This window comes from Watersipora subatra, chromosome 9, assembly GCF_963576615.1.
Source record: "Watersipora subatra chromosome 9, tzWatSuba1.1, whole genome shotgun sequence".
In the NCBI taxonomy this organism is placed as follows: Eukaryota; Metazoa; Bryozoa; class Gymnolaemata; order Cheilostomatida; family Watersiporidae; genus Watersipora; species Watersipora subatra.
Genome location: NC_088716.1, coordinates 34,924,605 through 34,940,931, shown reverse-complemented (window position 1 = coordinate 34,940,931; position 16,327 = coordinate 34,924,605). Strand labels below are relative to the sequence as shown.

Genomic DNA, 16,327 nt, shown 5'->3' with positions numbered 1-16,327 from the left:
TGGTTGCTGTGTACTCAATTAAACTCTCGTATTTTGTTTCTGGTACTACTGTCGACAGAATGTCTAATTCAGAGGTTGTAAGAAAACTTAAACATATTGGCGAGATTTTGAAGTGGGCATAACTCCACAATTTTTTTAGGCTTGTTGGAAATATTGAACAGAAATAGAAGGGTGCAAAGATATCTACCAAACAACCTTAGCTCGTCTGTTTGCCATGACCAAACATAACAAGCGTTAAATGTTTTTCATTGCCTTATTTTCGTAAGCTTTTTACAACCTAAGCTGAACAATGCTATCTACTGCTAGTAACATCATAAAGGTGCATCAGTTTCATATAAACAAACATATTATTTCAAATGTGGCATCTGCCAGTTACAATACGATACTGCACAACCGAGAATAACTAATATTCATTAGTCAAATAAAATGAATAGAACATACATCTTCTTTCCTAGACATAAAGAAATCGAAATGCTGAAAGAAAATAATAACACATCCTATAGCATTAGTTGAGTACTATTAGAGACGACTGATTGAGACTATGGCCATAGAAGAACAATTTAGAGCCACAATCTTGGAGACAATCAGACCAGACCAAAATTCCCTCATATCCAATTGACTGAAAACATTATTTATCTCCAATAATATTAGCAAAATAAAAAATGCTTTCCACCCTTGGTCATAATTCAGAGAGATAGAATGTTGCTAAATACAAAATGACAACAATATTTCAGCCCTACAGCGCGCTGTTATAGTCAGCACGACAGCGCGCTGTTATAGTCAGCCTGACAGTGAGCAGCACTAGTCACCCTTGCTCATCTCACTCATTATCGCACTCTCAAGAGCAGCATAGCCAACATCTCCTTCTCCGACCAGCTCAAAGTCAGTCAGCTCCCTCTGTAGCTCATCTTCTAAAGCTGCTGGTAGATTAAAAAGACTGAATAAATTCCTCTGTTCATGTGGGCTCATGCAGTCTAGTGGTAAATCTCTTTTATCTCAAAATTACCAAGTCTGAGATGAGCGTCTTACACGAGTCACAAAGTTATCAATTTTTAGGTTGAGGGATTTTCTTCCTCCAATAAGTACATGGCTACTGCTGAATGCACAAATAGACCTAAAGCCAGCTATTTTTCACTAGAAGAAGTCATTGAGTTATCAATCAAGTCATGAATCAATCATTTCAGACCAGTTCAACATACTCAGTCATGTTATTTAACTGTAATAGTCTAGCTTTGAGGTTTCTGAGGACTGACTACTCAAGTGTCAATTGCCCAGCAACAGTTTTTGACCCATCAAGATGTAGCTAGATTGGTTTTTATCAAGCGACTTTGATTATTTTGCGTTGTTGAAGCAAATGAGTTCTAGTGAAATAACTTGAGGTGTATTTACACCAGGATGACTTATCGGAGTTGCTTCACCCTGAGAGAATCAGAGTTGGAATAGCTTCTAATCAGTTTATAATTTGAAATACATTTTTACAAAGACTTTACACCAACTCATACTCTGACTATACAAAATAGGTCACCCTTTTTAACCAATAGAAAACAACATTTATATCAATTCCATTTTGACTGCTTATCGCCATAAACACAAAAGGAATTCACACCGTTGCTACATATCATATACAGTGCCCACTCGGGATCCGTTCCAGGATTGGCATCATATGGTGAGAAAATTGTATGAAGGGGTATAGAAACCATAGTAATTATATAATGCAAACATTCCCTGGTAAAAATCCTCAAAATGTTATACAAGTGCTGTACATATTATAAATTAGTAACATAATAGTATGTTAACCTTAGTAACTATAGTTACCTACAGTAACTTTAGGGTATATATTGGTTATGAGCTGCATTAAAATGTAACGTTACATTGTGCTATGTGTAGTACGTACCGTAAAGAATTTTTACCTTTGAGATAGACATACGTATAACCCCAGGGCTGATACTCTGAAAGAAACACCCACCTGGATAGGCCCAGACTTGGATATTGTACCCCCAATCACCTGGTTGGTCAATTGGAATTTGGATAATGTACCCCCAATCACCTGGTTGGTCAATTTGAAATACACCCCCTAAACACTGGGTGTTCCCTAGAGGGCGCCCAGGTTCCAGGCTGCGCTAAACATCTAATATGATTCATGTATTAATAAAGCAGAAACAAGCTACAAACAAAATTCCCAATTTTATTTAATTACGTTTTTATTTCGGATTTTTTGTTGGTTTAGTATTGCAAAAACGATCGTTTTTCTTCTGAAAACGGCTTATTTTTTGTTGCTAACATAGACCAATATATTGTAGTTTACTATTGGTAAAAAATTAAACAAAAAAAAGACAATTGGATAACCATAAATCAATTTATAAAAACCGTTCGTGTAGTGACATAATAGTCGCTCTGTTTACTAGCGTCAGTATCGCAAAACGACAAAAATGTTGCTATGCCTGCAAAAGGGTTAATAAAACTTATTCCAAACACGAACCATCAGATTATCATTTCATTTACAAAAGAAAACATAATAATACCAATAAAAGAAATATCATATCATTCATTCTGAGTATATTGCTAAAGGGTTGCTAAGATGATGCAGTGTCGACTGTCTCTTTTCCCTTCCTTTTCCGTCAGCAAGCATGCAAATTTTAATGCAATCTGCATTAAAATGAAGACTGTGAAATTTTGGTGCAATTTATTGGTATTACTTTGGCTGAATAAAACCTTAATGAGCATGGGCCCTTTTACTGGCTTGGTTGTGGAAACCCCCCTAAAGTAGCAAATTCACTGACAGTGCCCCATGGTCTGAAAACCCCCCCTAAAACGTGATTTTGGGCCGAACCTAATGGGCCTTTTGAGGGGGAGTATCAGCCCTGGGCGTATAACATAAACTTTGAATTCACCTCAAATAATTTTAGCTTACTAAACAAACTTACTTAAAGCTGAGTTTTAGCATGTATTTTTAACTATTTTACTGAATTCCAACTTTTTATCGCTAAAATTTTATCACCTATCAGTTTCTGGCTTCATTTTTACTGTAACTTTTAGCCGACCTCATTGAAACCAACCAAATTTGGCAAGAAAGCCCGAACGGATGCTGTTTTCATAAAGTGGATTTTGTGAGCATATTAAGAGAAGTTGTCTGATCTCTGACCCTCTGTCACAGGAATTGCAACTCCAACTTTGCAAACAGTTTTAAAAGGAAATAGTACGTACCACGGAAGAAATGTCCTACATGCACATAAGGAATGTCGAACTGCGAGAGACATCAGTCATCGCGTCCTTTTTAGGTGTTTTGAAAAAGTTTTCGGCAAACAGAATATCGGCATTTTTGTTATTTCGACGTACATAATAAGCACACTGACTGTCAAATTTGAACTCGGGTGAAATTTTTTTAAAATTCGTATAATGAAATAAGATTTGTAAAAGGTGAAAAAATTGTCATGTTCCACTTCGTAAGGTGAAAAAATTGTATATCAGACTCATCGTATCCTGAGGGTGCACTGTACTAGTAATAATTTAGTTCATTTAACATATGTTTTAAAATGATTGAACAAGACAACGATGATCTACTATTATGTTGTGCTGTAAATCAGTAATTAGTTGCTCAGTATTTATCACTTTTAATGCCATTTTTAACTGATCTTTTGAGAGAACAGAATACATCGCAATTTTTCTATGCTTCTACTTTTGGTGCTATTGCAGGAAATGATTGGTCAATTTCTTGTTGTACTCCATCAATGACGGCCATTAAAAACCACCGAACATAGTATTTCACCGATCTTGTGTCAGTGACTGAGACAAAACAGTTTTTACAATTGATTTGCGTTTTACACCAAATCGACTTTAGTTGAGTTGAAGCAACTTCGACAAATCATACTGTTGTAAACGCACCTTAAAAACTTATAAAATTACACGTGAAACCTCAGCTAGAACTTCATGTTGAGTGCATATTACTCTTGACAATTAGAAATACATGTGAGTTAGTAGAAGACACATTGCAATTAAACACAAACCCTCATCTCCTGATGCTGAGGCTCTCAGAGCTTCCATCTCTTTTATTAAGTCTTCATCACTAATCTCAAGGTTGTAGGCATCGCTGATGAACTCTTCATTCCCAGCTGTCACGTCAGCATCATCGTGGCCAGCATCAGTTATATCAGCGGATGGCACCGGATCAGCGGCCTTCACATCTTTAGCTGCGCGTATCAAAACTCACATAGTAAGCAAAAAGCTTTCGATAAATAGTCTGAGACCATTCACCCACGCTGACCGATGCTGGGCGATGTAGACCAATGAGAGTACAGAAAACAAAATGACCGATACTGTTGAGTTTGCAAGGATTAGCATTGCTGAATGAAAGACTTATTTTTGCAGATTACTATAATACAATCAACATTATAAAAAATAATAAATAATTAAATTGAATTGCAAGATCTTTGCATAATGCGCGTTGACAAGCCTTTTCATGACGATTGAACAGCGGTTTCAAATACACCAGTTACGATACATAGTAATCATGGTTACCATACATACGTAGTAACCATGGTTACCATACATAGTAGCTATGGTTACCATACAAAGTAACCATGGCTACCATACATAGTAACCAGGGTTACCATACATAAGTATTAGATACTCAGTAAATTAGTTCAAATGTTAGACTATCATCTGCTTCCTTATCATCTTATTTTATTTTGGGTTTGTAACGATTTTTGCAACACATAAGAAAAAATCAACACAGTTCAACAAAAGGATTCAAAATATAGCGTATGAGCTAGACCTCCAGACCAAATGTATCGCGTCCTAAAAGCAATAGTGAACTGCATAATTTTGGGTATAAGCTTCAGGAAGGCTAGAGTAAAACCACCAGCATACCAACCATCCACTTCAACATTATCATAACATGCAAACTAACACAGAAACTTAAACAAATACAAACATGACGGCAGGCAGAAATAAATATATTTGAATAAACCCTGAAGTTTGGGTGCCAAAAAACCAGCAGTTCAAAACAGTACCTGGTTCCACGGTAGAATCTTGTTTGGAGTTAGTAGAGGTGGTCTGAGTGGTTGATTCAGGGCTGGCCAAGCCTTTTACAACAGAGAGTACGTAAGTTACGCATGTGAAAATAATATATTTATTACAACAGCGAGTAGAAACGTAACAAAAAATGTAATACGAGTCAAGTTTTTCACCTGATGAACAACATTAACATGCTTAACTGAGCACATGAAATCACTGACTGACTTGGACAGATGCCAAACAAGGAGAATGTAGTTTATGACAGTTTATGACTAACATAACAAACACTCATGAAACTAAATACTTCCTGCACCGAGTGAAGAGTAAGACACAAAAGGCTTACTCAAGGTGAGGTGGACCATCAATAAATGGAAAGTCAAGAATAAGACACAAACAAGAATGGCTAGTAATGATAGTCTCTGGACACAAGTTGACAAGAGCTGGCAGACTGAGTGACAGCTGTCTAAACTGCTATCCTGGCAGCAGCAAGCACACGGCTTGTAATGCTGTGAATAGGCAGACTCATACAAGGAAATAATATTAATGCTTTACTGATAACCTTTCTGCCTTTAAACAAACTACAGTAGATGCTCCTATAACAGTAGATGCTCCTATAACAGTAGATGCTCCTATAACAGTAGATGCTCCTATAACGTATACCTCCTATAACGTATACCTCCTATAACGTATACTTCCTATAACGTATACCTCCTATAGCGTATACCTCTTATAACATATACCTCCTATAACGTATACCTCCTATAACGTATACCTCCTATAATGTATACCTCCTATAACGTATATCTCCTATAACGTATATCTCCTATAACGTATACCTCCTATAACGCATACCTCCTATAACGTATACCTCCTATAATGTATACCTCCTATAACGTATACCTCCTATAACGTAAACCTCCTATAATGTGAATTTCACATAACCTAAAGAGTTTATGTAAGGTTTTTGCTTCGTACTACATAAAAAGTTCTATATAACGTAAAATGTGATTGATGTCGGCAAAGGTTTTCAAATTTGATATATAAACATATATCAAATTGCAAAATATGCAAACATATAAAATATTTTTATTGTTTGCCTTTTTGAAAAAAATAAACCTAGGAAAAAAACTCAAAGTAAATTGACATTAAAGGTGTGTGTTCTCATTGACTTACAGTAAAATTATTGCAATCACGGACCAAAACCGAGTGAAAGTGATAACAAAAGAGGAAAAAAGTTGTCGATACAAACCAATAATACTACAGGTATGATAAGCCATTAAATTGAAAAACTATGCCTTGACTTTTTCCGTTTGAAGGATCAAAGGCAATTTAGATGTATATATAATGTAAAATCGCTATAACGTAAATGTTCCCAGAATGGATTGTTTACGTTTTCGGAGTGTCTACTGTACTAATTCAGCACGAGTCTGTAAAATGAAGCCTTTGCGGTTCCAATATTAGCCGAGGAGTGTATTATTGGTGCGCACACTATTTAGGCACCTTTGAACTCGCTGTGTGTGATACTCGTACTGCGATAGCGTGCCCCACGCAATTGTAAAAACATGACAGTAGCTACCTAAATACACGATGGTACTACCAGAACTACTGAATAGAACTATCATGTATATCATGATAGCTCATGAAGAGAACTACTTTTCTCCATGTTTTATCATAGAATGTAGCCTTAAATCTTTGAAAATAATCAATAACTGAAGGCGCTAACAATCAACCAACTGCCGTATGATGACTTATGAATGCTAAAATGTTTTTATTGGGTTCGTCTATGTCATCCTCTAACTAATGAAGTAATAACAAGTCAGGTGTGTATTACAAAAGTGTTGTGTAGAGAACAACTCTAGTTTATGCATAATATGCATGATCAGTGATTGAGACTTTAACATATTATGTTAAAGTCTCAATCACTGATCATTGTGTACACCTTTCAGCATTAGATAGTTTTTATGCGCGAGCCAGAGAGATAACAAGGGCTCCGAAAACATTATTAGTAAGCAATCGGGGCAGTAAGCCAATTCAGAAGCTAGTAACGTTGTAGTAAAATGACAAGAACACAGTAGTCCTTGACAGCGTACTATTATAAATAACTACAAAGACAAGACAACATCAAATGACCTGAGATCATCACACGCACACTATACCTGCGCTCGATTGTTTAGCCAATGAGGTCAGTTGGGTGGACTGCTTTATTAGAGATACACGATAGAAATAGTTCCTCCAGAAATCATGTTCAGACACCCTGTAAACATCAAGGTCTTCTAGTAATACTGTTTACTACTCTTATAGCTAGAGGTATAGGTGACTAGATGTATAGCGATGTCTACGGAGAAGTGATTCAGCAACTACACAATCTGGCTAAACTGATCAAATAATGGAGGCAGCTGGACAGTACATCGATCTAACTGAATCTAGACATTCGGTAGTTGGTACACTATTAGCAGATACATGTACAACTGATCTTAGTACAGCATCCCATTGGGGTAAACCAACATAGCAATTCCTGAGCATTGATGCACCTAACAGCAGTAGCAAAAAATTGTGAAGATTGTAAACACACAATAAATTGAAGGCCATAAAGTAAATATTCTATATATTAGGTTATATATACCATAGAGTATATATTCTATATATTAGATTATAGATGCCATAGAGTAAATATTCTATATATTAGGTTATATATGCCATAGAGTAAATATTCTATATATTAGGTTACATATGCCATAGAGTAAATAATCTATATATTAGGTTATATATACACCCTAGAGTAAATATTCTATATATTAGGTTATATATACACCATAGAGTAAATATTCTATATATTAGGTTATATATACCATAAAGTATATATTCTATATATTAGGTTATATATGCCATAGAGTATATATTCTATATATTAGGTTATATATGCCATAGAGTATATATTCTCATGTAAGAAAGCAGGGTAGGCTCAATATTACAAGATATAAAATATGAATATACAAGTGACGAAAAGGCAATGCTTCACAGCGTAGAAAACCTACCAGTGATGTGAAATGACTGAATAACTGGTGCTGTTTTAATTAGTCTCAATGAGAGTGCAGCAGGTACAACCAGCTACAAATCTGCCTTCATATTGGTCTATACAACTCTCATTCCTAATGCGTGATGCACAATCTTTTCAAACCATATGACCTTGTTCACTGCACAATGATACTGTCGCTTCTAATTCCACACTTTACTTTATATTCCACTTTACTATATATTTCACTTCTCATTGTAGAATCTATTCAGCCTCAAATGTTGACTTTTTAAATAGTTCTATAATAACAAAATTTGAATTTCTGGTCTGTTGAATTCATTTCAGTTAAATCTACAACATTATAAAAATATATTAATACTTTGGTGGCTCTCTCAGTATGTTGTTGCGTATTATTAGTGAAAGGTTTAAAAAAAGCCGCTCTATACACACAATTTTTATTTCCCAAACTTTAACTCATTTTCACCATTATGTTAGCTAGCTAACAATTATAACTCATTTTTACACCACCAAATGGGAAGACAACTTCTTAGAAGAAAGCAAACCTTACATTTTGGGAACAAGTTTGAATCTCATTTCTTGTAATCGTTCATCTTCACCTAGTGTTGCCATCGCGACTGGATAGCAGGTCTCATAGTCAAAGTGAAACTGGACACCCGTTGGGGGGTTGCGGAGAAAGTTCCTCTTATCCTACAATCAAAGTAATGAATCTTGAAGTTACAAACAAGAATTATAAGGCTTACGATTTGTAACCAAAACCAAGGATATGATGGGATATCTTCACATTTTGTTCTCCAGTAAATCTGCTACAAATCCGCAAACATTTCTGAGTACAAATGTTGTCTTTTATGCACTAGCATAAAAATTCAGTTTGAATTCTTGCTTTTTTCAAACCAATGAATCAACAATTGTAGAAAGCTCAAAAATGGCTTCAAAACTACATTCTCTGATGTTTATATAATATCACTAAGCACACAGAAACCATTCAGTAGAATATATTGAAGCGATGACATCAGAGGGTAAGAGTGTTTTCCTGTAACGAGTGGTCGGTTGGGTACACATGAAACCTTTGTATTTAACCGTGTAGCCCTCCCAATTTTAGAAGAAATACATTAGCCTTTACCTTGTTTGGGGCATACAGTGGCAAACATTTCAAACAGGAATGTGTCCAAAATTACGCCATACAAAAATTATAAAACAAATAAAAGGTTAACTGAGGTGGACAGAGACAATTTATAGTAAATAAGCGCGTGGGTGATATGTGTGTCGGTCACATCGCATTGAAAGCGGGTTGTAGAGGATAACTCCAAGTTTATCAATTTGCGCAGGACAAAACAACTGCTTGTCATCAATAGTTATTTTTCGACATTTAGTTATGCGTAGAGAAAGCAATAAAACCGTACATAAACAAGTAAAACATCAGTCAGTCAGAACTCTAACTGGCCAACTAGGTTATCAACTAGGTTATCTGGCTTCAGCAAAGCTACCAGCTACGGGTGTTAAGACCCTTACGAATATCGGATGTAATATTCTATAATCAATAGAAGGCTTGGTACTAAAGAGCTTGGGAGTACTCAGTCTATATACACTCTCTAATATCTTAATACAGCTCTGGAAGACCAGAGACCTCTCAGGGCATTAGGAAACATGTTACATAAGATTTTAAAGCCAAACCTGATCTAATACAAAACAAAGTTCAATGACATCTGCGAGACTAAATGCACACTTATAAGAAATCAATCCATCAGCAGGCTGATAGCAGCTAATGCCAAAAATCAATTGAGTGCCTTCTGTATAAGATGAACTATAGCTGATGACCATTTATTGATCTGCTTGCTCGCTGGCATCCGCCAGTTTGAAACATTTCATTGAATGTTTAATTTTCCAAGCCAACTTAGACAGAGATTTCTCAGGACATAATAATAATATTTATGAGTATTATAACAAAAACATACTATCTTGACAAAGTAACAGTTAGGAGAACTGATTCCATTTTTGTACGTTACAAATGTGTGGCGGGTTTCAGGAGAAGAAAAACATTCTTTGCAAGAGCATCTCAGTGGAGGATTTTATACAGACTCACAAACCAAAGGCTCTGGAAAAGAGCCTTTGGTCAAAGCCTCTAACCAAAGAGCATTTCAGAGGACTTAATAAGTGCAGAACTAGATAAAAACAAATGTATGATACGGCACTCTCGGATCAGAGGCTCTGGCACATTTGATGATCATGAACAAGTCTGAACAATCAGCAGATATACTGGCCTACCTCTGGTCTAGAGTAGTTTTACCGTGTTGACTTGAAGAAGTTGCAACTCTGGTTAAATCTTTTTTGCTGAACAGCTAAACATCAGCTTCATAGAATTGGTAGAAGCTTTAGTTGCACCAAGTGACCAAAGGCTTACTCTTACATAGCCTTACTACTTGTGTAGTAAGCCTTACTATTTGTGCAGTAAGCCTTACTATTTGTGCAGTAAGCCTTACTACTTGTGTAGTAAGCCTTACTATTTGTGCAGTAAGCCTTACTACTTGTGTAGTAAGCCTTACTATTTGTGCAGTAAGCCTTACTACTTGTGTAGTAAGCCTTACTATTTGTGCAGTAAGCCTTACTACTTGTGTAGTAAGCCTTACTATTTGTGCAGTAAGCCTTACTACTTGTGTAGTAAGCCTTACTATTTGTGTAGTAAGCCTTACTATTTGGGCAGTAAGCCTTACTACTTGTGTAGTAAGGCTATGTAAGAGCTATTGCATATACACAAATAACAAGCATCCACCTAAATCCACGTTGACCTAAATTCAAGTATTGACCTAAAAAGTACAGTAGATTCAATTAGCATCTAATGAACAAAGATCAGTTATTAATTAATCTCAAAGGTGACAAAACCATTTACATTTGACAGGGCGAGCATTTGGACTCTCATTTGCTCCTCCTCATTATACCCAACCCATGGAGGCACTGCTGCCTCATTCGCTCTTGCTTTTTCTTTCTTTGCTGATACAAACTTGTCTTGTTCTTTAGCAAAGTCTCCTAAGATTGTCTAAAAGAAATAAAAGTATCAATATATACTGTAATCATATTTTGGTCAAGTTTTCATTGACTATAATATTTTTCAAATGATGTCCAACTTAATCATCGGAAACTGGTACACACTTACGTTGTCTGCTACTGCTTTTTTCAGCTCCAATGCTTTAGCACCGACACTGGCACCAGCACTTTTTGTCATATTCAATAAGTAGCCTAAATAGATAAACAAGTGGACACATCAATCGAAACACGTATCTGACTAAACTTTGGAAAGAATATGGTTGCCTATCCAACATATTTAGCAAATCTACTCACTTCCCCATTCTTTAGCTTTTTCTGCAACATCTTCAAAATTGTCCTCTTTTCGACCAGTTTTATTAACTTCTTCTGCAAGTGATTCTTGATTGCTATCACTAGAGCCTGAGGTGGCTCCGGTTGTTGATTCTGAAGTTTGCTTCGAAGTATCTGGTGAAAGCGGAACGTCATCGGAGGAGACACTGGCTGCAGCAGCTACCGGGGGGCTAGGTCTAGGTGGAGGAATCTTAGATGTAGTTTGCAATTTGTTTTCCAAAGAACTTTTATCAGGCACTTCTCCAGTTACAGCTGTTGCAGTTTCCTCACTACTGCCTACATCTGCAGCATCGTCAGCGGTTTTTTGAGTTCCTTGTTCCGATTTGTTGCCAGTAGCGCTTCCAATGAACGAAGAAATGTTATCTGTGAACGCCTTAAACATTGTTAGCTCCTCTGTTTATTTACAAAAAATCCTCTACATTCGTATAGCTCATAAACCCCAAACAGATTATACACGTACGAACTGGGTAGCAGAGATCGCTCCGAAATCTACATCAATTGTTTACTGCAGTGACAAGTAGTATCGCACGCTAAGTAGCCGATGAACGATAGTTCGAATGGATATCGCGTATAGTGTAAATTATCCGACTCTATGTAAATATGACACATTTTCCGCTAAAGTTTGCGTCACAGTGTCATTATTTTCTACCTTTAATACCAGAGATTGTTATTATCTCTCGCATTGACCAATGAAATCTTTCACGTTTGAAAGGCGCTTGCAATGAAATACAATATATATCAACAGTGGTACTCATCTCGCACCAAATAAATGTTGATGATTAACGATCAGGTATTGTTGCAATAAAAACTTACGCTCATTTTGCAATATCTCTTTAGCTATGACATATGATGTACTGTCTTACATTTTTACTGTGTGACACTGCAACATCCGTGTTACGGCATCAATCTTTCTGTGGAGTTTTCAATTATTACGCGGAGTACTAAACGAGTGTTTTTTATTTTTTAATATACCGAATTGCAATTGTGCTAAATATCTTTGACGAGGCAATATGCGATTATTGTCCAGAAATTATGTTCCAATAATCTGTGATGATATTCTTCTTATGCCACTGGCTTATGCAGTCAATTTTTAGCCCAACCTTTGCAATATACACTATAGGTTTAAAGAGTTATTCTTTTCCTGAGCCAGCTTTAACCCATAATAGAATATAACCTAAATACCTTACCAAATGTATCAAAGACGGCTGCTGTAATAGTCTATAATTCAAAGATACATGCAACATTGTACTGCGTGGTTTTATGCGTTGGCTGCCAAGCAGAATAGGCTATCTGTTAGCAAGCTTTTTAATGGCACCAAAAAACTACACTTGCTGTTGGAATCATCAATACTATTGGGTTTGAGTTCTTAATTGATAGTTAATTATTAAAATTTTTTTGTTTTGTTGCAGAGATACCGACAAACTCAAGATGACTGCAAATGTAAAGCCAAACCAGACCAAATTAGATCTTTGTGAAGAAAGGGAAGACCTTCTCTCAAGTGTTCAATCACTGAAAGAAAGAATAAATCTCACTGAACAAACTCTCAGTTCTCTATCAACACCTAGGTGAATTTCATTGCTGATCACTTCATTATTTGGCACTAAATCTGATCTACACTTTTCTCATTCCATATCAAGCTACTATAATTCTGTTGACCAGTTGTTTTAAGTTAGCTTGACATAAATTATCAGGTGTGGAAGCCCGACTATCTCTCGGCAAGACATGTCTCGACATACACCGGCCCTTACGCTAGCTGAGATACGTTATACTCCAAGAAACCAGACAGTGGTATCTCCTTTAAAATACTCAGGCTCTTCTCCAAACTTTCATTTCACTCAGGTACAAACTTGCTAATGAACTAATACAGAGTAATTTCAATGTACCACATGAATCAGGTGGTTATTTTGTAAGCTCTAGCTGTTTCAATTGAAGCATATGTCATTGAAACTCTGTGGACGCTGACAGCAACATTATAACATATTCTCCTTAGTCAGTTCTATAGAAGCTCATTTTTCATCGCCAGTCATTGAACTGTTAAGTTTGTCCATTACATTCATGGCTGGAGACCTGTTTAAATATTCTGTAGTACAAGCCCGGGTCCGACATGGTGGACGCATCCTTAGGAAATCTAGAGGCGAAAAGAATGGACAGTGGTGATGTTAGTGACAGAGCTTTGAAGATGCAACTCAGAAAGCTGCAACAGAACCACACATTTCTTGAGCAAGAGCGGAACCAATTGCAGTCTAAGTTGGAGCAAGCCAACATTCAACTTACTAAAGTAATGCCGCGTTCTCGCTGTTTCTTTTTGTGATAGTGTGGTCCGTATGCAGCGTAGATGCCACTTTTAATAATCCTACTAAAAACATATTATTCTCTTGTAATGTCTAAGTTTAGCTTGGTAGCTACTACATACTTAACAAGTAAATGTTGAAGTTAATATTGAAGATATTTGTGTGTAGATGTTAGAATTAATATTGAAAATACTTAAGGGTAGCTGTTGGAGTTATATTGAAAGTATTTACGTGTAGGTGTTGAAATTAATATTGAGAATATTTGCGTGTAGATGTTGGAATAATATTGAAAATATTTACGTGTAGATGTTGGAATAATATTGAGAATATTTACGTGTAGATGTTGGAATAATATTGAGAATATTTACGTGTAGATGTTGGAATAATATTGAGAATATTTACGTGTAGATTTTGGAATTAATATTGAGAACTAAAAATGAAATCTGTTTCGTCATCTGCTGAGGTTATTTCCAGGATATAGTATAAGATAAGGAATATAGTAATTTAATAAATATTACAAAAACAAATTGTTATACAATGTTCTAGATAATATATTTTGATAATTTAATGTATTATAACAACATTTTAATAAATCTTTGAAGTAGCTTGAGAGACCTGTTTACTTTGTTGTAAAATAGGCCTGTAGCGAGCTTTGTCCAATGAGACATCTTTTATCTACCAACTCGGTAGCTGATATTTTCCTTATTTGGAGTGAATATAAATGTGAACCTGAAGTTATGACACGTATGCTGCAGGTGTATGACACGTATGCTACAGGTGTACGACACGTATGCTGCAGGTGTATGACACGTATGCTGCAGGTGTATGACACGTATACTGCAGGTGTACGACACGTATACTGCAGGTGTACAACACGTATGCTGCAGGTGTATGACACGTATGCTGCAGGTGTATGACACGTATGCTGCAGGTGTATGACACGTATGACACGTATGCTGCAGGTGTATGACACGTATGCTGCAGGTGTATGACACGTATACTGCAGGTGTACGACACGTATGCTGCAGGTGTATGACACGTATGCTGCAGGTGTATGACACGTATGCTGCAGGTGTATGACATGTATGCTGCAGGTGTATGACACGTATACTGCAGGTGTACGACACGTATGCTGCAGGTGTATGGCACGTATGCTGCAGGTGTATGACACGTATGCTGCAGGTGTATGACACGTATACTGCAGGTGTATGACACGTATGCTGCATGTGTATGACACGTATGCTGCAGGTGTATGACACGTACCTTACTTTCTTCTTCATCACATTCATTTTGTTATTTTGCTAGTCTTTCTCATTCTCAAGTGACTATATTACGCTATTCTCAAGTGACTATATTACGCTATTCTCAAGTGACTATATTACGCTATTCTCAAGTGACTATATTACGCTATTCTCAAGTGACTATATTACGCTATTCTCAAGTGACTATATTACGCTATTCTCAAGTGACTATATTACGCTATTCTCAAGTGACTATATTACACTATTTTCAAGTGACTATATTACGCTATTCTCAAGTGACTATATTACACTATTCTCAAGTGACTATATTACGCTATTATATTACTATACACTATAAACACTCTTAAATTATTTCATTTGTATTAACAGGCTGATTCAGAAAGCTCCATCACTAAAGATGACATCTCGACTTACAAAAAATTGGTCTCTCAGTTGCAAGAAACCATTGTCTGTCTTGAGGGCCAAGTGAAAGCTCAAGACAATGCTTTAAGGTATGTTTTCCCTGCTGGGTAAGGTCCAAACACACTAGGGAATATTATCGTGAGCGTCATGAGGAGGGCGGAGATATCACTAGCGTGTGCCTAAACACACTTGAGTGATTCACTAGCAAATGATATAATGGCACGCTCACAAACCACCAATAAAATTCCGTATCATTAATTTCTTTGGAATTTTTAATAAATTTAGGTAAGTCAACATGGCGCCATCTAGGCAACAACGTAAGCAATTTCCGCTTTTGTTATTAAACCTATCTCACTTTCACGGATTGTACACTGCCTACACTACAAGAAGACATAAGAAAAAACGATTCTTGTGTTTTTAACTGTAATATTTTGCAATTTTTATATGTATTTTATTTTGTAGTAGTTTTTTATTTATTATATTAAATATTTACCATTCTCAAGATGGTCAACCTGCGCAACGATTGACTCCAAATGTTGGTTTTCGACTCGGATATTTTTGTAATTTTTGTTTGTCGTGGTGTTCAGGACTGGAAGTGCTTTTATTAAATTTATAAACATTTCAGTGTTCATTGTGTTTCAATCATAATAAAGTAGCAAATTGTTGCTGCTGTACGTTGGTGAACATTGACGAAAAATAATTACCGGCCATAAAATTGCATTCTGGTAAAAACCAACCAATCGAAATGCATCTCAATAGCGATTAAGTTGTGTAGAGAAAGTCTAGCGGCGTTATCGCTCTGCATGAATGAGTTTTAGCGCAGGTTAGCGCCACGCAGCGCGATATCGCTCTAAATATCGTCTAGTGTTTTTTCACCTTTACACTCATATCTTTAAGGCATGTGTTACTTATTATTATTGGCTACACTCATATCTTTAAGGTATGTGTTCCTTACA

General features: G+C 36.2%; 2 protein-coding genes across 6 annotated transcripts in view; one reads left to right on the top strand and one right to left on the bottom strand.

Moving 5' to 3' along the window:
* Window positions 1–328: 328 nt before the first annotated feature.
* Window positions 329–11,880, bottom strand: LOC137403930 (synapse-associated protein 1-like). Of its 3 annotated transcripts, none has more exons than XM_068090051.1 (8): window positions 11,381–11,880; window positions 11,196–11,278; window positions 10,932–11,078; window positions 8,595–8,734; window positions 7,170–7,267; window positions 5,010–5,081; window positions 4,005–4,187; window positions 329–920 (listed from the first exon to the last, which is right to left on the bottom strand). In XM_068090051.1, the coding sequence occupies exons 1-8, from the start codon at window positions 11,796–11,798 to the stop codon at window positions 802–804; spliced, it is 1,260 nt and encodes a 419-aa protein (XP_067946152.1). In that variant the 5' UTR covers window positions 11,799–11,880; the 3' UTR covers window positions 329–801. The 3 variants fall into 3 exon arrangements, with proteins under 3 accessions (XP_067946152.1, XP_067946153.1, XP_067946154.1); XM_068090052.1 differs by having other exon boundaries at window positions 329–917; window positions 11,381–11,879; XM_068090053.1 differs by having other exon boundaries at window positions 11,377–11,703.
* Window positions 11,881–12,141: 261 nt separating this feature from the next.
* The window catches only part of LOC137404694 (coiled-coil domain-containing protein 18-like), a 69,270-nt gene continuing 65,084 nt past the window's right edge, over window positions 12,142–16,327 (top strand). For all 3 annotated transcript variants that reach the window (XM_068090924.1, XM_068090925.1, XM_068090923.1), the window contains exons 1-5: window positions 12,142–12,206; window positions 12,826–12,981; window positions 13,108–13,255; window positions 13,503–13,694; window positions 15,339–15,460. In XM_068090924.1, coding sequence (XP_067947025.1) covers window positions 12,845–12,981; window positions 13,108–13,255; window positions 13,503–13,694; window positions 15,339–15,460 — 599 coding nt within the window. In that variant the 5' untranslated portion in view covers window positions 12,142–12,206; window positions 12,826–12,844. The remainder of the gene's footprint in view (window positions 12,207–12,825; window positions 12,982–13,107; window positions 13,256–13,502; window positions 13,695–15,338; window positions 15,461–16,327) is intronic.

Coding starts and splice junctions, on each gene's coding strand:
- LOC137403930 (XM_068090051.1), bottom strand. CDS start 11,798: ATGTTTAAGGCGTTCACAGATAACATTTCTTCGTTCATTGGAAGCGCT. Junction 4,188..5,009: donor AGATTCTACCGTGGAACCAG/GTACTGTTTTGA, acceptor TGATACGCGCAG/CTAAAGATGTGAAGGCCGCT. Junction 921..4,004: donor CTCAGCATCAGGAGATGAGG/GTTTGTGTTTAA, acceptor TTAATCTACCAG/CAGCTTTAGAAGATGAGCTA.